At 41.2% G+C, this 24,410-nt stretch overlaps 1 protein-coding gene across 1 annotated transcript; it reads right to left on the bottom strand.

The window, feature by feature from the left end:
• Nucleotides 1-16,190: 16,190 nt before the first annotated feature.
• On the bottom strand, nucleotides 16,191-18,935 carry LOC109036442 (forkhead box protein fkh-2). The gene has a single exon (XM_072304201.1). It carries the CDS (start codon nucleotides 18,846-18,848, stop codon nucleotides 17,976-17,978), a length of 873 nt encoding a protein of 290 aa, XP_072160302.1. The 5' UTR covers nucleotides 18,849-18,935; the 3' UTR covers nucleotides 16,191-17,975.
• Nucleotides 18,936-24,410: the final 5,475 nt, after the last annotated feature.

The following is a 24,410-nucleotide window of genomic DNA, read 5'->3' as shown; positions in this document are numbered from 1 at the left end:
GACTGAAACTGCGCGAGGAAAAAATTTTCGAGTCCGAAAAAATTATTATATCCAGTATAATCACTAGCGAAAAATAGCGATTATATAAATCAGGACCAAAAAACTGCGCGAGGAAAAAAAAAAAGAAGTCGGCTAAGGATTTCTCAGAAAATAGTAATGTGTATTTGTCTAGTCTGAAGTATACAAAAACGAATCGCACTAAAGATAGGCTCGATTGTAAAAAAGCCTATAGTCTACTGCGACGTTTGAGTGATTAGATGACATCTGTTTTTCGCATTATCATGTGAAATTACGTAGAAAGTGATCTTGTATGTATTATGTTAAAAAGAAGTAGAAAAATCAGAAAAAAAAAAATGTCGACGAATTGCCATTCGAACAAGAATATACTGCGGAGATACAAAGTGTGAGAAATCTAGCAAGACGAGCAAGATAAAACCATATATCGCAAGGGCAATACTATCTAGAGCTAGTCTCGCAATATCACAGAAAGGGGACATATGCTGTACGGGCAGATGTGCAAATGTTGAATTTTCACTTTGTTGTTGTCAACTCCGATGAGGCGTTTGCAGTGGGAGAATCGCGATGACTATCGTAAATAGTTGAAATGTACGCGATATTATTTCTGCGGAGGCTTGGCGTACGGCGTGCAACTTCAACGTTGTATCTCGGGATGCGAAAAGAAAGAAGTGGCTCGAGACCGATGTGCGATCTCTCAAAGGTTCTCGCTCACGTCATTAGAATCAAGCTGAGCGCCTCTCACAACGATTTTCCCATTGTTTTCTCTACGCAGATAAGGCGTCGCGTGCCGATGATTTTTTTTTTAGTGTGAGTCGCGTTCCCGCACACTGGATCGCTATACGGAAGAGAAAAACACGCTCTCCAAAAAATGTTTTTTTGAGAAGAAAGCAAGTGAAAACTCGCTTCGGGAAGGTCGACCACTCAGGAAGGTTAGTCGTAGCGAGTCTAGACCACGAAATTATGTGTCGACGATCAATCTTCAGAAGCTCGCGCGAGATAGTGCTAATATGAGATGCCCTATCTTTTGATCGGCACTCAGATAAAAACGCGCGTCGTTAAACTTTGTGCGCACGAGATCACAATGAGGGCTCTGTGACACATGATTGTTTGCAACGAATCCTCAGGTAGTTGATCCCACGGAACGTTTATTTTAATGTTTATTTTCGCTACTGAAAGAGTGGTGATCATAACACAGCACGGCGCGCGTAGAAAGATCGTAGTGCAGGCGGTACATTGATTGCATCATATGTGATAGTTTGAGTCCTGATTCGTGAGCGCGCTCACATGGACACTCGCGTTTCCTCCTAGATGACGAGACTAGAGCGAGATGTTGAGGTTAGTTCGCGAGAGGGCACAGAGAAGATGCGCTGAGCGATATGATGCGCTACGAAGTGCAGCGAGAGGAGCAGGAACCGGACAGAAAGGACCAGCGCACGCGTAGTGTGCTCGTTGAAGCTTACGAAAGGGGAAGAATACAGAGAACCCCGGCCAAATGTCGGGCGCGCCGGGCCCCCTACAGCGGCCGCCAGCGTCGCTTAGAATGACAGGGATCGGCACTGCGGAGATCGCCGCCCTAGACGCTTACTATTGTTGTGGCCCCGTCCTGTGATCGCCGCGGCCGCCGTAGATGGGTCCCCGGCGATGCCACGTCGCACTCGCTGTGGTAAATATCCTTGGGCGTCGATCCGGGTGCCTCATACCGCGCCGATACCCGCAGCGTCAATCGGGTATTACGCTCAGCACGCGTGCGAGCGATCGTGGATCGAGAGCCGCCGATGTGTCATATGCACTCTCCTGTCCATTGCAAACCCGTTTTCGCGGTAATTCATTTGTGAATAGAGTGGTGCTAGTTGCGCGTTTATAATTTATGTTACGTTATGACACGCGGCTCATCTTAATGTGACGTATGAGTACAGACGTCCGTAGAGGTTGTGACATAGATTATTGATCATATCCTGGAAGGTTCTGCTAATCTCAGAAGCCTTTGTCTCAATTGTAGCGTTTTGAGTCCACTGATATTTGAAGCCTTGCTGAGAGAAAAATTAGGTAATTTGCATTGGTGTGATAAGGTTGCTGTATAATAGATGAGAGAGAGTGGAGTTTCTGTGTCAAGCCGCTACTATATTTTTGTCAGATAATAGTTTGTTATGTGTCATAGAAGACTTTGTTGACAGACTTCTCGATTGTCAGTTACGTTCACTGATGGGTTAGGAAACAATCTAGAGAGATGCAAGAACCGGTCCGCCTTTCTTTATGGCGTTTGTGTTGCAAATGTTCCTTTGATGTGCCGGCTCCTATCTTACGAGAAAAGTGTGATAGTGAAGATAAGCTCTGCTAGATGTGGTTTTTTTACCGAAGTTATTCAACGATAACTGTGCTTGTCGACTAAAAATGCCTGTATATTGTTTTTCTGGATTGACTCTGTTTGTACGGCGGTTGTGCTGTTCGAGCGTGTGTTATTGGTTTAGTGTTGGTGTCTCTTGACCAGTGCCCTGACTAGTGTAAAGTGGAGTAGGAACGCTATAGTTTAGAGTACCACCAATTTGGTTGCGTTACCATATAAGATTATCCATTCGGCAGTGCATTCATAACGATTGTGGAACTAAGTGGAATGAGAGAAGTTGTAGTAAAATAGATGTTTAATGACTAGTAGACCCGCAATGTGTCTCCACACGTTATCTAATTGTTGTGGTTGTTACTTGTGCCAATCTCTGTTTAACCCGCGTGTGTCACCGCAATTTGCTTGTCTCAGTCGCGTATTGGGAAATGTCGCTTTGTCGTCTGTTTTTTTGTAATTATTGTGTTTGGTGTTTCATCTGCCTAGCTACTCTGCGGAGGATAGAACCAGAAAAATACGTATAGGGAGTTAATCATGAACTCATTTGCGGTTGTTCCATATAAATTAACAACTTTGATGTATGCTAGCGCTACTATGTTATTTTGAGAAAGCGTTTTGTATATACTAGTTTTTCTGCCAGATGCTTGCAGTGACGCTACATTGTTTGACTAGTTGCACTTTCTGCTCGCAGAAGGTAGACTATTACTTTTTCGGTCACTCCTTTTCATAGGCAAGGCTCGCCATACAAGTCTTGTGACTCTAATAGCCTCTTGCTCCGCATAGAGCTCGCCGAGAGATGATAGGCTTGTCACGTGTTTTTGTGCGAAACATATAAGTATATAGAACTATAGTGGCTTTGTCGGGTCTGCACTGCAAACAGATCTGTCCCTTATTGCTGTGTGCTGCCGCTCACAAGTGTTTAATATTAAGCATTAATAACCTGTAAAATTGTTCGAGAGAATACGATATGATGGAAACGTATGTGCTTTTCGAAAAGAAAATGGTTTTTATGGCGTGTGAAACTCTCTGCGCCGCGGATATGTCGCGAAGAGACCCGTGTTTCTATCGCGGCGTGTATTTCCTATGTTGAGGCTATCTATGCATTGGGTGAAACGCAGTGTTGCCTGTGCCGATGTTCTTGTTCTAATGATGTAATGATGTCAAAATTGGTCAATCACAAGAACTCTTTGATTTGGAGAGTGAAAAGATGAGCTCGTAGACCAAATCTAGTGAGTGTATGACGTTATAGACTAGCAGCTCAACGGAATAGCATGTTTTCCGCGCTCATCGACTTCACTCGGATGCACATCATCGCCAATAGAGACTGTCATGACCGTGCGATAGGAGTGAGGGTGTTGTTGTAGGCTTGTGCAACTGTTTTTGGTTAAAATCGGACAGCTAAAATAGCTGACTGAATGGCGGTCATGTGGTGATAATTCAGTTCGACGCCTATTTGAGCGCAGTGTGAACAGATATAGACACAGAGCGCCTCATAGGCTTATTTGGTTTCAGCGAAGTCCCTGTGTCTTAGTGATTTTGACCAGAAATTGGCCTTCCAGGTGAGTCGCAGTAGTCAAAGGTTTTATTGTTATGCGAGATTTTGAGTATGTGCACCACAGAAAAACAGAAGAGACTTAAAAGGATTCCGTCGTCGTGTTACTTTTGAGGAAATCCTCATGCGTGCTAGACTTCAAAGACGCCTCCGTGTCTGAAATTTGCGCGCATTGACGCGTGTGAAAGATATATTGTTTACAGAGAAGACGAAACATATTGAGCAATGTATCGTTCGTGTTTTTCATTCGTGAGAGGGTGATAGGCCTGAGACCAATACTGTCGTTAATCGTCAGTCGATGCATATTACAGATGAGAAGAGCTCACCTTTTGTCGATTCATCTCAGATTCACCCTAGCATCATATGTGATGAGTTTGAAGTTACGTGTAAAGGAGAGTACACTCGTAATACTATCGCGCACACTCGGAGATCTGTTGTTTTGAGTGCACCACCCGGTGAAAATTTGTGTGTGAGAGAATTAGGTCACCTGTTTGTATGTATTTGATTTTGGCGGATAGACATTAAACGCTGTACTTCAGTTGCGCAGTCTCTAAACGTGTCTCGTCTCAGTTTGGAATGATAGCGAATATGTCAGATGCCTCATCACTAGCAGCACGCACTCGATATACCGTGAGTGTGCTCGGTGTAGAATTTATCGATTGGATTCACAAGCGACTGCGCTAAGGACCTGACGAGAAGAGAGACTCTCCGAAGCTAAAAAGCAGGGGCGGTGCGCGCAGCCAGTATCGCTCAAAAACACCCTCAATTAATAAGCGATTCTTTACCCGTAGGCATGTTACTTTATCAACGTGGCGCAGTTGACGCAAAGGTAATCGAGTTGAAAGTCTGATTCTCGCGCGTACCGTGTGACTGTCGGCGTATTGTAGGGCGTCCATTTGGCATCGCACTCCAACTCCTCGTGGATGCATCGTAACTTGTGATCATGCCGAGTGGCCGGGTTTCGGACTCCACGGCGGGCCTGGATCTGCGGCACTCTGGCATACCTTATGTGCCGTGTTCCCCTATATCGTGCTCTATCCCCAGCCAGTCAAAGTGTCTCGTTCCGTCGCACCATCGAAATCAGTAATTCTATGATCTATACTCACCGTTAAATATGAGCCTCAACAACCCCCGATGAGTTTAATGAGGCTCGCCGCGGTGGTTCCCGTACCTCGCCAGTCGCTAATAGATTAGAAAGAAACATCCGGATATGCATACTGTCCGAAGCACGTCTATATACTAAGTTGAGCTACGTTACAGTGCCTTACGGTTTATATGCATCGCGATGGCTCTATGTGTAAAGTGTCTGGAGTCTACTTTAGAAAGTTTCGTGATAGATTCTCGAAGAATATGTGTGATGAACCTGTTCGATAGAATCTAAGATAGTCCACAGTGAAGTATCGGTCATCCACCCCACCGGTTCTTGCGAGAAGAAGACTAGCGCTCGCTCGACAGGGCTTTGTTTTTTGGTTTTTTTGCTCATTTTCTGCTTTAGTTAGTCATGTAAGTGCGTGTGTACTTTTTTTAAGTGTGTAGTTTAATGCGCGGGGTTGAAGTTTCTGTTGACTTGCTTCTCGCGTAAAAGTGTGATTTGTCTTCACGCACGCTCATTTCGTCAAGCCAAGATTTTTGTGTATTGTTCTTATTCCCCCTCAGACCTATAATTGTGTTTTGATTATAGTCCGCACTACGCCGAAATTTTCTATCACTCAGACATTGATAGTTGTTTCCCCCGATTCAAGTCATCATGACGGGGTAAGATGAAGTGTGTCTCTAATGTAGATAGCAGGCATTATGGGTGTTGCCTGTGTTCAAGAGAATAAGAGTTGATTCCGCAAACAGCGAGATGATAGAATAATAGTTTTCCGATTATGAGTGCATCTCGCCTTTAGATTAAATTGGTATGTTGTCCAATTGTTATGAGAACAAAACTGTATGCTCCGTTTGGGATAAGACGCATCTAGAAATAGTTGCGCGCATAGATCCAATTTGTGCCGTAGATGCTATATGCTTTTTTTTTGTAATGTTCAGAATTCATTGTGTGTTCTGAGTATTACATAGATAGAAGTATTCTCTTTGTTTGCTCACTTCTCTCACATAAGCGGGATGAAATCTGACACGGAACAATGTGGCCGCAAATCGGGGTCACGCACTGCGCCCAGCCAAGGAAAGATAAATTAATTTTTTTGACCTTTTAGTTTTTTTCCCATTTTTACAGTGGAAAAGTATAGATAGTTATGATTGTATCAAATTTTCAAATGACCCGGTCCGTCATGGGTACTGTTTAGTTGTTATGTATTTGGTGATCCACCTAATTTCGTTCTTATTTATTACTTGCGACGGCTATCTTGTGATTGATTGACTCATTACCAAAGAGAAGAAGACGACAAATTTATGTGCACCAAGCTGTGCTTTCCGGTTGTTTATCGTATAGAAGCGTCATCGTGTTGCTTCCCGAGCAAGAATTGCAAGTAGTAACCAGTAGTGTGTGCATAGCTAGAGAAATAACGATAAAGACTTCAGGATATGTGTCACATAAATGAGAGTAGCGTTTTCATCGCGCGAATCGATCTCTCTCCTCCCACGATGCTAAAAATTCCGTGCACACACACAGAAGTCAGTCGTATTCGTTAAAGCTACACCATGTGGTCTGCATAAAGGATAAGATTGCCTCTATTTCCGAGGGATCGCTATGAGGTCCTCGGATGCTCCCTGGTTGCGCGAGGAATTCAGTTGGGGTCGAGTGTAGGGGCATCACTAAGGGGGGCCAGAATCAGTACGAGCGGAGAATTGCAGTGGTCTCTAATTGATACTCCGGACCGATATAACTAGAGAGAGATAATTATATCCTCTGTTGCAAGGGCCTGTTTGCTCACGCGGTAGTGGTACGACGTCGAGATGTCCCTCTGCACTCGAAGAAACGAGAAAATGATTAAGTCTCAGAAAGCCGTGTTCACGTTGTTAGTGCTAGCGAGCTTAGATTCCCATGCTCTACCTGTCCTCTAATGTGTTGGATCGTTTTTGGTCCATCTTAGCATCCGATCAGTCGCGGGTCTGACTCCCACAACACACGGATCCTGTGAAATGTCATCTAGTGCACGCTCTCGTATAGTTCCTTCGCTAAAAGAGTACCGTGAGCCGAGACCGTTGCCAAATAGTGTTGCTCGGTATGCTTCCGCGTATCTTGAAGTGGAGCGTCTCGAAAAATGCGCCTCCAAAGCTGCTTGCACCTCAGTAGACTGGAAAAAAAGAATCTTAAATTTGCCGGTCCAAAGTATTCTTAAATCAGAAGCTTGGTTCTCCTGGTGTGTTAATATAAGCTACTTTTTTGCTCTGGACCGCAAGACAATATTTATCGTCTTGGGTATCAGAAGTGAAAAAGTCCGCCATTAAAAGCGCAAGATAGAAAAATAATGTATTTATTGGCCGCGGGCTTAGAATGTCCTCTGCGCATAGTAAATTCGCATGTCTTGAGTCCAAGACTACCTTTATTGTTTCGAGGTATTTGGCGTAGAGTTTGCCACTGGCGAAAAAGAGAAAAGGAAAACGCACAAAGAGGAAATTTATTTGAGTCACGTCTATAGAGATATACTTGTTGTAGAAAAACATGTCACGAACGGAACGAAAGATCAAATAACTATTGTGTCGTTGTCAAGTCGGATTGATTTAAGCTTCTGTAAATCAAGAGAGACATAAGCCTGCTAAGCGTGTAGATGTAGCGTTGATTAGTCCTTTTGAGAATTCGTATCGCGTAAGATTAAATCATCGGTTGAATCAAGCAGAGTACCGCTTGGTTCTTGTTCAATGTTTTCAAGAGCTCTGGGCTCCTAGATCCAATGTTTATTTTTTTTTTTTTTTTTTTTTTTTTTTTTTTCAGGTGTTGTTTTTTTGAGAGTCATAAACTTTTTTGACACTAGCAAGCCCCGTGACGATTGTGGATAACATGAGAAAACATAAGGGGGTGTCCGATCTCAAGCTGTTGTAGGGAAACGAGAACTAGCGAAGGGGCTGAGAAAAGTAAGTCATTTAAAAACACCAAAGGACGAGTGGCAGGGTAGTATAAGAAATCCTGAGCCATTTTCAGAGAGGAGAGATAAAATATAGAAAAGATAATAAGTTAAATGTTAATTCGAGTAAAGTAAAAAAGAAAAAAAAAAATCACTCACAGAAAAAGCAAGATACCAATCGTGATTGATGTGCACCCTCGCGTTGCAGGAGTAGCTCACAAGCGCCGTTGCGATCGCGTGTGTTGTGTAAATAATTGTTCCCGAGCATGTTTGTAGTGTTTTGTTCTGTACAGAGCAGAATGTCGTTGACAACGATACGAGCTGTATCAGCGAAAAATTTTCGCACTGAATTTTTTGTCCCTTGGGCTGTCCCTAGAATGAATTTCGGGTGAAATTTTCTAATCACATTCAACAGGATAATCTGTTGTCTGCACTGTGTAAGCAAAATATAAAAATAGTGTTGTGAGGAAACCCGAAATGTTCTTCAAAGGTCCGTATTGCGTTGTGTGTCTTTCTCACTGATGGGCCGAGAATAAGTGTGACGATAGAAAGAACAATTAATGTTAGTGTTTCCTCTGTTGTTTTTTCGAACTTTTTATTTTTTATTGTTTGTTTTTATCTGACTTCTTCGGTACTGGGATTAATGAGAGGCTACTCTGGATGAGCCGATGATAGACGCCTCGATGTTTGGATGTGTACACGTTTTTGTAGTGCCTTGTTGTCTCCCGATTTGTTTCCACATCTTGGTTTTTTTAATGCGATGTATCTTGTCGCGTAATGTAGCGCACTTTTAATTTCGACGTCGCTCCTTGTCCTTCTTTTGTCAGAGGAAAGCGCTCAAAAGAAGAACATGATCAGAATACAGACGCAGGCGACGAAAAATAATATTGTGACTCAAAGTTTTCGTCCGTGTAAGATGAGCTCATGTCTCTGCAGAGTTGTAAGTTTGTGTTTTTGAGAGGAAAACATCTAGAGAGAAGAAGGGTGTTTGTGCTCACAGAAATCTCGCGAACCATCCTACAAACCTCGAAGAGATACTATTTGAGGCAAACTCATCGAATGAGTTGTCGTAAGAAGGCCAGAAAACCTGTTAAGGGGTGGCGGATTGATAGTCACTAAGTGTCGTGCTCATAGTGCATCAATAGTAATGGTTGGTTGATCAAGAGTGCCAAACGGTTGACAACAGTGGTTTCGCTGATGGTCTCCGGGTGGTAGGCAGAGAACTTTTTATGCATCACGCGATAGTCACACACCTTGGACTTAACTCTGTTTTAAGGGATTAGAAATGTCCTAACGGAGGGATCACATTCTTCAGCATCTTCCCGGAATCCAAGAGTACGCTTGGGGGATGTCTAAAAATGATGTCTCCCTCGGTACACGAGGAATTGATTCCTGTTGGATGATCTTCAGCCCGTTTGATGTTGACGCCCTCTGTTACAGTGTATGTTTCCGGAAGCTGCCTCCAGGTCAGCGTGTCGCTAAGACTAAGGGTAATTGTGACTCAATGTTTTACATCATCGTGAAATCGCTTTCAGTTGGTTTTTCCGTTTTGTTCGCTGTAAATTGGGGTAGAACAGAAAAGTTACACGTCTTTTTTTTCACTGAATTTACTGATTTCAACGACGCCGCGAAGATGACGTAAGATGTTTGGTGCTCTTAAGGACATCCGCGCGCTGAATCTTAAGTCCGTTTATGCGCACACAAAAGAGGTGAAACTTCCGTTTGATTCGAAAAAAATTAAAAGATGCCCTACCTAAGTTATTTGCTTTACCTTGGTGGTGATCCAGTATCAAAAGGCAGAGTGAAAATCTTTGTGTCTAGAGTCAGCGGAAAGAAAGACGCTTGCGTTATCCTTCATGTTTGGTGACAGCAAAGCATTTTACCCTCACTCTCGATAGTGTAAATGACATGGTATCAGCGTCTCTTGCGCCCCGTCAAACTTTTTCTTTGGGCCTGTAGTCGTTAGAGAGGCGTCCTTACAAGTCAGGAGGATGAGAGAGACTGGGTTGCTCAATGTTGCAACCTCATGTGTCCGAAGGTTTGAAAATAGGTTGGTTGAGTCATTATGCGGTGAATAAAGTGTGTTATCAATAATCTGAGTTCCTCAATGTTTGTGTTTAATCTGCGTGTAATACGCTTTTACCTAATTTTGTTTCGCTATTGATGTTCAATTTTTTTTTTTTGTAGGTTCACAATGTAAAAAGTAAGAAGAGGAAGAAGATCAGTTTCCGATTCTTGGCTCACCACCATCGGTTCATGAGTCGTGTAAGATTGAAAAACACGCGATTTGTGCGTCGTAAACGCTGTCATTGCGCGTATCTCTTAATTGAACGCCTTTAGCGTATCAGCCTCGCGCAACGAGCACTGACTTAGAGTCGCATAGATGGACTTCTATCCTGCCCGCTGTTAGGAAAACACACCGTAATCATTCGCATTCGAGTCATTGTAGTTGCCACATTGCTTCCCTTGATAAAAACATGATTTCTGTTTGACAACCAGTATGCAGTTATCGCGATTCTTGATATGGTTTTCAAGAGATTTTAGATCGCTAATTGCGTTACAAAGAATTGTCTGATTATTTTGGAAAATAATATTCTCAATGTTCCCGGTAAATGGGGTTTCTATTCGTGAAGGAAATTCTCCTGCAAACTTGACGGCTCCTCATACGCACGTTCTACCCTATCATGGCAGTATCCGTTAGCGGGCAAGAGCTCCGAATCACCCAGTCAAACGCGCCGGCGAGCTTCAAATTAACGTTTCGGTTATGAAATTTCGGGGGTGGGGCCAAGTAATAGACTTTTAATACATCTAGGCACGCCTCCAGCATGTAACGCATTTCTCAGTGAAGCATCTCTGTTCTGTTAACACAACATTAGAATGGAAATTGCTCGCTTGATATTTAGTGTCATGTTTTATGTAAGGGGAGTATCGCTGTATCCATTCAAAAACATTGTCATTCATTCGTTTTTTTCCAAAGACGCCCCCCTCGCGTTTCTCAGTTTTCGGATGCCGGTTTGATCTTCGTTTCAAGTCTAGACGGGGGACATGTGACGTTTTGACAATATGGCTGGGACTCGTTCAAAAGGAGGCGCTCAGAATGAGGGTTTTGATTGCGAAGAAATAAGATTTTTAGGTGGTAACTTAGTTTGTATCTCATTTCATTTTGTGAAGAAAATAGTGGAAGCATGATCGTGAATAATAATCGGAAGAATCTTTGTTTGTCTAAAAATTTTGTAAATCATATGCATGTTTGAAAAAAATAATTTGTGCTCTGCACTGAAAAAATACAACACTTGGAATCTAGAGTCTTAGACTCTTGCAAAAGACATTGACAAGAAAAAGGCGACTCTTGATTACAAACTCAGCATTTATGACTCAAATATAGAAGAATCCTCAACCTGGTGATAATTAAGTTCTAGGCTCGTGGTGTCTTGCATTTAAGCTTCAAAATCGCAGATGATATCATGAGTATTTTTTAGCTTGTCGATGTTTTTAAGAGTTCGTGGACTCTGATTCCATTGTGTTTGTTTTTTCCAGTGTGAGAGAGCGGAGCAAGAGGATATCCTTGGTTTCTAAATTAAACAACAATTGGAGGAAATATGACAATTTAATCTAATCTCCTAAAAGTCATGTTCAAGTAGGAATTCGCGCACTACGAGTGTTCGTTTAGAATGCGGTTAAAGTTTTTTTCTTCTTTTAAATCTATTCAATTCTGTGCGTTTTTTCTATTTCTGAAAAAAAATTCCAAAAGTAATACTGGAAAATCTCAGATCCATTAGCCATTTCTCAGGCGATAGACAAGAAAAGAAATTGAAGGTTGAGATATTCGCGTGTGCGTGTCCACTCAATTCTCCTCTGCTCTTGTTGGCTAAAAGCTGACTAACGTAAGTTAATGAGCAGAGCGCCTATATAATTCGAGCAGGTCCTCACATCATCACTGGGAAAGACTGCCGTTTTGGCATCAGATCGAGTCCCAAATCTGTCTCATATCAACCTATTAGCAAGGAACAAATAGTTAGCTTTAATCCTAGTAGTATTTCATTGATTCGATTGGGATGAGATTTTTGCTCTATGAAGACAATATCGTGTGCCAAGCCTCTTTATCTTAAAGCACATTGATTTCCTTGGCGATTAAAGCAGAGAAAAAATCGGATTATTAAATCTAGAGTTGTTATTCTTTCTAATGTCCATGTTTGGACAAGAGCCCCGGGATTGTATCCAAGCTACAGTTTTTCCCCATTAAGTGATTTGCGAATGACTCCGGTCATTACAACAGATAGGATATACATCCAGATCGACTATGGACTATGCTATCTTTCATCCTGAGTAAGCTCTGCTTTTGTGAAATAATATGGAAGGTTGATCATTTGGTTCAGTTTTCATTGACTCCATTGAGACATCCTATATAACCGTCAGATTCACAAATCCTTATTTGTAAATGCTTCTTCGCCTAAAGATTTTTTTTCATTCTTCAAAAGAAACCAAACACTTCCCTTCATTAATATTCTCTTGAATTTCAGCTTCCTTGGATCATTCATGTTTGCTTATTTGTTCAGTATCATGGACTCATTGTACACGACTTTTTCCAATCAGGGGATCTCCAAATCCAACATGTTTTCAGATGCCACCAATTATATTTCATTCTTCTTTAAAACTAAACACTTTTCTTCATTGAAATCTCTTGACGCTCAGCTCCCTGATCACCAATGGTTGCTCTTAATTTCGATTTCACTGCCTCATTACGACTCCATACAGTCAGATCACTAATCCTACTTATACATGCTCATTCACCAAACTATTTTTTCATTCTTCAAATTTAAAACAAAACACTCAGCAGCATTTGAATCTCTCTTTTTGTTTTCTGAAATAGATTTACTGTGGCTCTTGTCACCCGGGCTGTAAGCTCTAACAGCTCTCTTTACAGTATTTCTGATGTCTCGCCCCACGGGGCCATTCTGAAAAGACAAACAGTAGCTGGATGCTCGATCAAAGGAGCATTTGAGTGTCACCACCGAGTGCAAAATAGGACCCCCCCTCTTGATTAGCCGTTACTCCTCGTGCCTCAGGGGACGTGAGACACCAAAATGTTTCTTTTAAATGTTAATAGATCTAGCATCTGTGGTAACTCGCTCGAATCCCGCGAAAAACGGGCCCTTTTCTTCTCCGTGGCGTTTAAAAAAGAGGAGCCCTCATTGATGCTCGTTTAAAATAAAGGGCTTACTCTTGTAATTGTCAGGGCGAGGAATCGTATTGTGTCTCGCTTCTCGCTCGCTTTTGTTTCAAACCACTTTCTCCCTCCTCGTTGCATGAAAGTGCATCTGATTTCATTGTCTTATTCCTTTCCGTGTTTCTTTTTTTTCGCTCCGCTTTGTCTCGAATTAACAGTTGCATTCGTGCAGCTGAGGTGTTTGAATGTACCTCGGACATCTGGGTGGTTTTTTATTCCCTCTTCTTATGCTCGTTAATTTTTATTTCGTTTCCCGTAAGAAGGAAGTGGAGTTTCTTATGAGAATATTGCAGTCGACGCACGCCAACATTGGCCAAAGAAAATCACGCAGCCGAGTAGATCATGATGGATCGATTCTCCTGTGGTTACTAGGCTGCGCGCAAGAAGACTGTGGTTTGTTGCTTGTTGTTCATGATGTATAGATGCGCTATCGCGAAACTAGATTCCTATGTATGATTTTTCCAATGAGGTACCTTGCCTCCTCCAGATATTGTATGTCGATATGTGATAATGTTATATAATTGCAACTCGAAGTAGGGCTGCCAAACGGAACTACATGCCTTAAACCCGTATGAGTTAAGGCCCCGAGACCCATAAGAATACGTGCATCACAGGCGCTACATCGTCGTAATGCACACACACAGTTCCATTCGGCAGACATGATATACGTCCAATGAGACAAGAAAATCTATAGTTAGTGTACCAACTGTTGAAAATTCGAAAATATCGTCATTGTAGTAAGTCATCTCACCTTGAAATTAGTTTATTATCTCTTTTTTTCCTACCGAGAGATCAGAAAAATATTTAGTAGCAACTGTATGCTCAATGTGTGACATTAGAAGACTTGTGTCACAAATGCAGGCAGGCACAAAGAACGTTGTGAACTACGAGTATCGAGTTAATTAGTACAAATTTGAGATGTTCGTATGTGGTCAACTCAGTCCGAGTTGGAACACTCGGAGCATCTGTGATCAAATATGACTCTAGGTACTCTCGTGCCCGTTTGTGAAATGACCTATTAGTATACCCCTATCAGAGTATTTACTCGCTCGCTTTAATATGAAGCGTCATGTCACTTGTTTGAATGCAAAATTCAATCGAATACGCATCAAGGAGCTTTCTCCCGTAAACTTTCGAGCTAAAATACCGCTTTCACGGAACTCACGAAGAAGTTGATTCTTTGCAAGTCGGTATTCATCATGTGTGAGTCCTTTTTAAATGGAAAACAACACGCGTAGTGTTGATAGCGATAAAATGAATTAGAAACTATAGAATTGCCTAAAGCACCCCTAGTAGGCAACATGAGCTCGCTGATTCGCATGCAGATTGCTTCGAAAATCGTGCCAATCACAACCGAAAAGAAAAATCAAACAACAATCTTCCAAAGTAATGGGTGTTTATCGAAAACTACTCAGCTGAAGGTATGCTTTTACGATTACCATGCCGTGATGAAGCAAGAGCGCTGTATGAGCCTTCAAACGTTGCCAATTTTTCCCTGTTAAACTTAGAACATGTTTAATCGAACTGTTCTTGAACACTTTTGTCTTCAACTTTTTCGCAGAATCATGGATTGCAATCTAACTTACGAATACGCGCATAGTTTATAGCAGAAAAAATATGGTCATCAATAACTCTTCACAAAAATAATACTTGTATGGGGAGAAAAAGTTAGGCGACCTGCAAAATGCTCAAACGGTGGTTCTGCCTGAGAGACGGCAGCAAGGACCAGAATATGGTGCGAGGTAGTTTCAGCAATAAAAGTGGATCATTCCTTTCACTCTTTTTCTATTAAACTATCTTGCAATGGAACAATTTATAAATTTGGCGGTTATGGCTACCCGGTGATTTGGAAGCTCGTATCGGAAGCACGTCTACGTTCGGTAGGCAGTGAGTGATAGAGCACAATTTATACTTTAACTCAACTTACTTTTATTCACTCGATTTATTTGCTCCAGAACGAGTCGAGAAGCTGTGCCACCCACCCTAGCAACCATATCTATTGAGAAGACTCAAAATTTTAATCTTGCTGACAACGTTGTAGAATTAAACTGATTATGAACTTAGTATGGTAAGTTGTAAAGTAATTTTTTTATAATTCTCTCCTCTTTGCGAACCACCCTCTGAAACTATTGGGAAAGCTTTGATTAAAGTTCATTTCTTTAAAATATCAAGTGCAAGCGCAAATGAAAATATTGACTCATCGCATAAAATGTTGTTTTTTTAAACTGAAGTCCTCAGAAATCCCGAAAGTTCTTATTGCTCAAGACTTGTCACAAGTCATACTTGTAGAATATAGAAGTAACTTGTATCAAAACGAAGGTTGAATATTCAAGGATAAATAGCCGTAACATTTCTTGAAAGCTATCTCCGTATGAAATTTTGTTGTAAAAATGATTGACTTCTTAAAATTTCTAAGGAAAAATGTTTCCATTGTATACTGTCAACTAATCGAATGTTCTTCATTTTTCGTTTATTTTGAGCTTTTTTATTAAAAAATGAAATGGGACTACTACTAATTGCAGTCAAATTTTTTTTTAAGGTACTCTGTTTGAAAAAGTAATTTGATTTATTTTTTGTTTACTTTATCATAATATTTAAAAATTGCTTGTAATATTCATATTTATCATGTATATAATCCTCTATATTGATTAATCATTTTCAAGTGCACTTGAAAATGATTAATCTTAAGATCATGATCTTAAACTTTCAACTCGGATTTTTTCCTTATTTTATCAATTTTTCAAGGTTTCTGCATTTTGCTGGGAGCATGTAATAGTTCGTATTTTCAATTGAAATTAAAGTTATGTTCTTGGATAAAATGAAGAGAACTAATCAGAAAAGAATCACGGCATAATACAAAATCGAGAAAGATTATTTTAAACATAATGCAAGGCAAAATACATTGAAAAATACGATTCCATATGATTGTAGAGAAATGAAACTTCAAGCCTCCTTTTCTCGGCTCATTCATGTTGTGGTTTGGTTCTTTTCTGAATAATTCTTTCCAAAAAGGTTTTAAGGTGTCAAGTCGAAGTAAATAAGATTGGATTTAAGCAAAAAATACCTTTGAATTTATTAAACAACGATTCAGTCAATTTTGACGGGTAACCAAGTCATAAAATTAAGTAAAATATAACAACATTTACATAACAGTGCTTCAAGTATGTACATATAAACAAAGTATTCACAGCAAATACGCAACTAAAAAGGCAGCGAAATTTAACAAAATTAGATCATCATGAACAGTCATTATCATTAAGTCGTACAAATTATCTTTCAGAAAAATAAAATAAATTTCGATGTTAATTTAAAAATACGAATTGAACTGCTATGAGAACAGTAGGAAATATGATGAAATACATTGGATGTAGTAGAGAGTCATGGCTTTACAATAATTGATACTAAAATTAGCGTTTTAGATTATTTCTTATTTGAGTTGTAAGACTTTTTCTAGTAGTGTGCATTTTAAAATGTTTACATTTTAAATTTTTCCCCCTAGCTGATTGCAAAATTTTCACTGTAATTTCGGCTTAAATATATTGTATAATGTTTACAAGTGGTGTTCGAAGAAACTTCTAGCAAAAAAAATTAAAATTTTAAATTGAATAATCAAGTAGGACAAGGTATGAAGCAAACACTAATTGAACACCGGTAGAGAGATTTTTTATAAATACATACTTTGATCGACCCAAATTCTGAAACTACTTTAACATCAAGAAAAAAATTTTATTGCCGAATAATTTTTCAAAATTTTGGACAGCGGTGTGAAGTTTTAAGTTGAAAAAAGAACAAAAAAAACCTACGAAAAAGCCACTTATTTGGTAAAATTTTAGGCGATACCTAAAACAGTAAATGTTGATTTGGCAAGTGAAACATTTGTCGATTTATGAAATCAAGGAGTTTATCTCCTAGAAATTTTTACAATCCTCGTAAAAAATATTGAAATGCAGTCGAGGAAAACATTGAAAGAAGGATGTTTGAACTGAACGATTTCAGCCTCAATTAGTATTTTTAAAACAAAGTCTGATTTCATCAAAATTCATATTTAGCCTTTGCCTAAAACTAAATCACAGGTACAAGGAGTATGCGTCAGAATCCTTAAATTAATAGTTTGGATGTACAATAACATCTATTCTTTCTATGACGTGAAATTTTCGAGAGGGTGAGGTGTAACGAGATATATTTTAAAAGCCTAATATTCCTAACAAATAACATCAGAGATCATACTGTGAGGATAAACAAAATTACATGTACATAATCAGATTACATCGTAGAACCATGCACTTATAGTCAATTTGATTCTCAGCATTTCATAAATTCACAAACTTTTTTAAAAGAAGCTCATAACTCGTACGAAAATGTCACGCCTTTACGAGAATCAAATAGGAGACGGCGCTTTCTTGACTAGCCGCCAATCGAGAATATTCGGACAGTATCGACCAAATGTACTATATTTTCTCACATGTTTTTTACTTTCAGAAGAAAAGTAGGCAAGAAACTTCTTTGAAATTTTTGGCGAATAATCTCCACGTTCAAACAAATGAACCACATTTTGCAATTAGGAAGAATTATTTTTGACTCGTTTTAGTAATAACGCTTATTACATTAGTTCCCCTATGTAGATAGGCGATTTCACAGATGAGCCAAAACTGGTTTTTCTTAGTTGTAAAATGTAGTCCAAATGTGCGACAAAATTTGAAAAAAATTAAACTTGAAATAAAATTTGGAAACGTCTGGTGCCGTTATGTCAGTTCCGACTATCCCTGAACATCCCACACCACAGCGCAATAAAAAACTTAAACCTAATTTTTACATATATTACAGACCTTAAAATCACGTGGAGGCAAGCATCCTCTGTCCTTCTTCCCTCGAGGCTGGGAACATGGCTTGGTTCTGGAGGAAGTACATCATCTGCTGCTGTCGGACAGCAAGTTCCAGGGGGCTTCCAGGGTACGGCGGAGAGGCCCGCTGCCTGTCGTAGGCTGGCACAGGCGTAGGCGTAGGCGCCGCCTTCTGAATTGAAGGGATCGTCGGCGACCCTGCGACGAAGTAGGCGGGGGCGTAGTACTCCGGTAACCTGGGCGCGAAGTACGGCGCGTAGGGTTGAGGAAAAACACCAGCGGGGAACCCAATCGCCCTTCGGAACCCTGTTAGGCGGGTCCGCGAGGCGGCGGTGTTGCGTCGGCGGAGCTTCCCGGTGGTTCCGCCTATGAAGACATCAGCTGCCGAGGCGTCCAACATCCAGTAATTGCCTTTGCCAGGGTCGTCGAAGTTCCGGGCCACCTTGACGAAGCACTTGTTGAGCGACAGGTTGTGCCGGATGGAGTTCTGCCAGCCCTGCTTGTTGTCGCGGTAGTACGGGAAGTTCTTCATGATGTACTCGTAGATCCCGTTGAGGGTCAGGCGCTTCTCGGGGGAGTCGCGGATGGCCATCATGATGAGGGAGTTGTAGCTGAAGGAGGGTTTGGCGGCCTTCTTGTCGTCTTCTTTGGGTTTCGTGCAGTCGAGCGGGGCTGGCGGCGGGGTGGCCGGCTCGGAGTCTGAAGGCGCTTCAGTGTCGCTGAAGGAGGTGACGATTGCCGGGCTTGAAGGATCGGAGGTTGAGGTGGAGTCCTCGAGGATCGCGCTGATGCTGAAGGAGGACTTCAGGGTCGGGCGTGCGACTACCGTGCAAGGCTCGGATTTCTCGGATTTGTCCAGATGCATTTTGGAAGTTTAGATTTCCAAAATCAGGATAAAAAAGTCAAATTAGCGCATTTAGAAGACTTGCGCACACGAAAAATACGTCCGCAAAATGAGCTGATGAACACAATTTGAAACGACGGGATATCTGTTGTGATTATTTGAGTTACGCACAGAACAGACGTGAAGTTTTTTGATAAGGACGTAAAAATGAACAGAGAATAAAGAATGTTCGCAATAAATTAGGAAACAACGAAAATTGTCCGCAAAAACAAGGAGGAAACACAATGTAGAGCGATAAAATGTTTTTGACACGAATCGAAGCACTAAGTGTGAGAAACCACAGCGATACTGTTCTTATCGCACGAAACAGCGCACAAAACGGCGGAAAATGAATAGCTGGAACAGTCGAAAATACGAGTGAACTAAGATTGAAATCACTACGCGTTGAAAACGAAATACGAGTTTCGTTTCAGGAACGACACAAATTCAGGGTTGGAAATGTAAATGTGTTGGAAACACGGTGAGAATGACGACGGATTGCGAGAGAGCGACACCTGTGAGCGTGGTCTCAGCGTGGCTCGAACTGGAGGACTGACTGGCGAGGCTGAGGAGCGGAACCGGTACGGCGGGACGGTGGCGAAGATGGTGCGAGACCGGGAGTCGCGCTCGACGGTGGCGACCAATGGCAGGGGCCCCTGGCGGGTCCGCCCCCACCGAACGCACCTGTCCCAAGAGGCCCCCGCTCCCGGGATACCTGTCGGCCCCGCCCGCTGCAACCGGTTCCAGCCCGGGAGTAGCCTGGGTCCTGGAGAACGGTGCCCGGCTGGAGGTAGACCAAGCTACGTCGATTGCATTACTTTAAAGGGTTGCTTTTCGGATTTTTAAATGTTTTTAAATGAAAGAACATTGGTACTTAAAATCCTAAGTCGCAATCGCGTATACTGCACTGGAAAATAAAGTCGCTTGAATCTAGAGTCCAGACTCTTAATAACATTGACAAGAAAAAGTACTCTTGAAACAATCCGATTTTTCCTTGAATCGAAGAGCCGAGCCTCTTAATTTAGGCGGATTTCCCTCTGATTCAAGCAAAAAGTCCGATTGAATCAAGAGTATTTTCTTTGACAATGTTTTTAAGAGTCTGGACTTAAGATCCAAGCGACTTTTTTTTCCAGTTAGACAAAAGTTACGGGCTATATAGATATACCGTGCGTTCCGGGCTCGGAGGCCGAAAGTTCCGGGTGCTGGAGCCGTGACTTCGATTGCTCCGGGTGCTTAGCCCGGAACTGTCGGCCTCTGAGCCTGAAACGCGGACGGTATTTCTTAATAACCTGTAAGTCCACGGCCGAAGTTTTTTTCTTCAGTTGTACTTTGTAAAGACTTGAATGTTAACTTGATTGGCGATCATCGTTAGAATTTCTAATCTATTGTAACGGTTTTCTCCCGTTTTTCCTGTGATTTTTCAGATATCCCTGATCGCGCATGGAATTGCATTTTAACCGCCACCCGAAAATAAAGTTATTTGATTTCAGCTGAAATATGCTTGAAATTTCCGTCACGAAAGTATAACAACGGAGATTATAATTGCTCACGTGCATACACACGTTTTATCGATTTTAACATTACATTACATTTAAATCCATTTTCACGTAATAGAATGTTAAAATGTTATGCGTAGCACCAATCAAACACACGAGAAAGGTAATTAAAATGCGTGGACTTATTTCTTTTATTAAACTTTCAAAACGAATTTTTCGTTGAAAACGTTTTTGGTATTATCAAAGAAGGAAACTCGTTAGTTAGCCCCTTCTCCCACCACTGGCTCTTTATTTCTCCTTCGCTGTGTTTCTACACATTCTCAAGTTTCGTAGCAACATCTGACTCGAAGGACTGTGACACCTCAGGACTCAATAGCAACGAAAGACGGCCGAGCGGAGAAATGCCTTCAAATGATAGGGTAGGCAAGATTAATCACTTCAGAGTTCGAATAGTTATCTACTCAGATTTTCCCTTCGACCTAGTATGCCTCGCTAAGGGAGAGCGCCGCGCCGTGTGAGCAATCGTATATTGCCAAATTGCCTCTGAAAACTGTATCGTGATGTAAGTTTTCACAGTTCTGCGGGCTGATTACTGAGATTGATAGTAAAACTACAGACAAATAGAAAAAGGAGCGATCTGTTCGTGGAAGCGGACTGCCGCAATGGACAGAGGGGTAGGTAGTAGCAACGGCGACCCGGGTACAGACCTCATAGTTTTATCATAATTATCTCCCTTAATTTTTAAGTAGCACCCGTTTCGACCAATAGGATCGCTCCATTTTCCCTTCGTCTTCTTTTTCTACCAATTTTAATGACCAGCTCGCGGAGTGCAAGTATCGTCAAATTTTACCGGAGAAAATTGGCTCAAACATTTTTTAAATGGACGTATTTCTATCAAACGGAACTATGTGCATTACGACATGAGCCCTGAGACCCATAAGAATATGGGCCCTTAACAGGGCTCACGTCATAATGCACATAGATTTCCGTTTAACAGAAATACGTCCAAATTGAAATGACATTCTCTTTGATTGAAAGAGGATTATTTTAAGGTAAATAATGTGTGTTATTTCAGATAAACGCCATGAGCAAGAGTTTCTTTTTACATTAGTAAAAAATAAAAATTTTCATCGTTGCCTAAGCAACATTTTTGAACCAACAAACAAACATTAATTTAAATTTTTTTCGAAAATAAAATTAAACTCTCCTTTCGTTTTGCGTGGCAATTTTTCCCACCGATTTTTAACTGCAGGACCCCTCGACCAAATTACTTACTTAATAACCGTTGAGAGGACTTACTGAAAAAATCGGTAAGAAAACATTGTATGCCTGACCTATAAAAATGAGTGTCGATACAGTGAAACGAAACTACTCAAGAGAATTTTGTTTCAATTTCAACCAATATTCAAAAATTTTGGCAGTGACTTTTGATAATTGGCAACAATGTACTTGAATCGGATCCGATTCGGATCACAAGGGTAGGGGTGTGGAGGGTGAGTCCGCGGGTCCGGTTGCAATTACCTCTCTCGTGTAGCAGAGGTGGGCGCCTGAGGGCGGGGATGCCCGGGAGGAAAAAAAAAACCTTATCAGAAAATATTGAGATGTTTTAGGAGCAATGAAATCCGATTCCGCGAGGTAATTGAATCATAAAACACGGCCGCGATTATTTATTGGGGCTCCAGTGGCCTCCCCATGCGGGCGCGCTCTCTCGCCCTTTCGTCCTCGCAAAGGGCGAGGGTCAGCCTCGTTTCGACAGAGCGCCCTCCCTTCGTCTTTTGAACTTCATAATTGTAGAACCGCGGAAGGCAGGACTACACTGAAATTAAAAATTTATCTCATCGGAAATCGTCACCTTCCAGGCAAAGTATCACAAGCGCCATGCGACGTTTAAAAATTTCCGCCGCCATTATATTTTTTTACAGAGAAATTGTTCAACGAAGCTGTCCGAAAATTTCACTGAATTTTCTTTGTGCTGCCGATAAAATTTAGTGAAATTTCCAAACAGATTCAACCAACAATTTCTCAGTAAAGAAATAAAATGGCGGCGGAAATTTTTAAACGTCGCATGGCGCTTGTGATACTTTGCCTAGAAGGTGACGAAATGTTCTTAGATTTACCGCCAAGAAAATGCCCATTTTTGGTGAGGTTACTTATGGTACGATAGGGAGGCCCACAAAAAATGAATTTTGGAAATTTATAGCCGTAACCCCCTAAATCGGTTACAGCATGTTCAAAAACACGGAAAATGAAATTTGGGGTCAATCGGACAAAATTAACCTGACGCGGTAACCTTAACCCTAATTGCAAAATGAAGTCCACTTGATAATCTCTAGACTTTAGGACATTCCTTCCAGTGACGCCATCTCATCAAGATCTTTGAGTCAAAAAGACAAGCCATATTCACTCGGGACAGACTTCTGGAGTTTACACTGAAATAAAAATGATGTGATTTTAGCGGAAATATTCTAAAATACCGCCAAGAAAGTGCCTCTCATTCTGGAGCCCCCTATGTGTTTTTATCAGATGAGCCAGAAACGAGCTTGCGGCTCGAGTTAAAACTATCACTGGCGGATGTTTTATCATAAGTAATCGTACCATAGGGTGGCCCACAAAAAATGAATTTCGGAAATTTATAGCCGTAACCCCTAAATCGGTTACAGCATGTTCAAAAACACGGAAAATGAAATTTGGGGTCAATCGGACAAAATTAACCCGACGCGCAGTTGTCATTTATCCCCGCAAAAATAGCGAATTTTTACTGTTTTTCAGTAATTTTTCGCTCCCAAAAAATAAAGTCGGAGGGGTCTGCAAATTAAACAGAGGGCAAAATTAGTTCATAAACTACACCCTAGTGAAGTTTTGGACCCCCTCCATGCTTTTGACCCGACGCGCGGTTGCCATTTTCACGCATGAAAATAGCGAATTTTTGACTGTTTTTGATGATTTTTCCCTCTCGATAAATTAACGTTACAGATGCCTAAATTGTAATCAGAGTGTGAAATTAGTAGCTAAGATGCTCCCAATGCTCCCCTTCTGATAATTTTGACACGCTGCGACGTTGCCATTTTTCTGAGCAAAATCGTGAATTTCGACTTATTTCAATATCATCTCTCTAGACCTAAAAAAAAAACTCAGGAGCCATCGAAAAAGTGAGCTAAAACACGGTGATTATACCATGAGTATCTTTTTTGAAAATTTGGACCCTGTAAAATGTTTTACTCGGCGTGAAGTTACCACTTGGCAAACAGTGGTTGACGGTAATAGTCAATTTTCATACGTTAATGCGCCTTCAATTACATTGGATACTGTGCAATACTTTCGTGGTGGAATAGTTGCATTGGCACCTACAAACCTAACAGGGATACTTCACTCATTGCGCAATGCATGCAGTATCCCTGTTAGGTTTGTAGGCGCCAATGCAACTATTCCACCACGAAAGTATTGCACGGTATCAAATGTAATTGAAGGCGCACTAACGTATGAAACTTGACTGTCACCGTCATGGTGTCAGGGGGTATTTTTTAACGAGGAACTTGAATCTCAACTCAAATTTTTAAAATTCAAAAATCCAAAATGGCAGAAATTGCCAAAAATGTTATCTTGAGACTTTCGAAATCTAAGACGGTTGACTGCCTGCCCCGGAATTGCAAAAGGGCATCACGTGTGTCCAGTTCTTTTAAGTGCTGATGATCCACCTGAAGATACTGAAATTTACCCTACATCTCAAAAAATTCGGCCATGTCACTTTATCCAAAATTCGCGTTGTATTTCATGATCGACCACCGCAAATTTCAAACTCGCTCAATATTCACCTGAAGACATGCATGTCTTCGAGTAATTGCTGAAATGTTACAGAATTTCAGAAGGGCAACACGTCGGTCCTCAGTGCTGAAGATCACTGAGGCTCTGAAATTTTTCTTCAATCACGGAGAATTCGGCAATGCCACTTTGTCCAAATTCGCGTTGTATTTCATGATCGACCATCGAAAGTTTCAAACTCTCCAATATTCACCTATAGACATGCATGCTCCAGCATTGCTTCAAGCTT

Source organism: Bemisia tabaci, chromosome 9, assembly GCF_918797505.1.
Source record: "Bemisia tabaci chromosome 9, PGI_BMITA_v3".
Lineage (NCBI taxonomy): Eukaryota > Metazoa > Arthropoda > Insecta > Hemiptera > Aleyrodidae > Bemisia > Bemisia tabaci.
This window is presented reverse-complemented; position numbering and strand designations above follow the sequence as displayed.

Coding starts and splice junctions, on each gene's coding strand:
- LOC109036442 (XM_072304201.1), bottom strand. CDS start 18,848: ATGCATCTGGACAAATCCGAGAAATCCGAGCCTTGCACGGTAGTCGCA.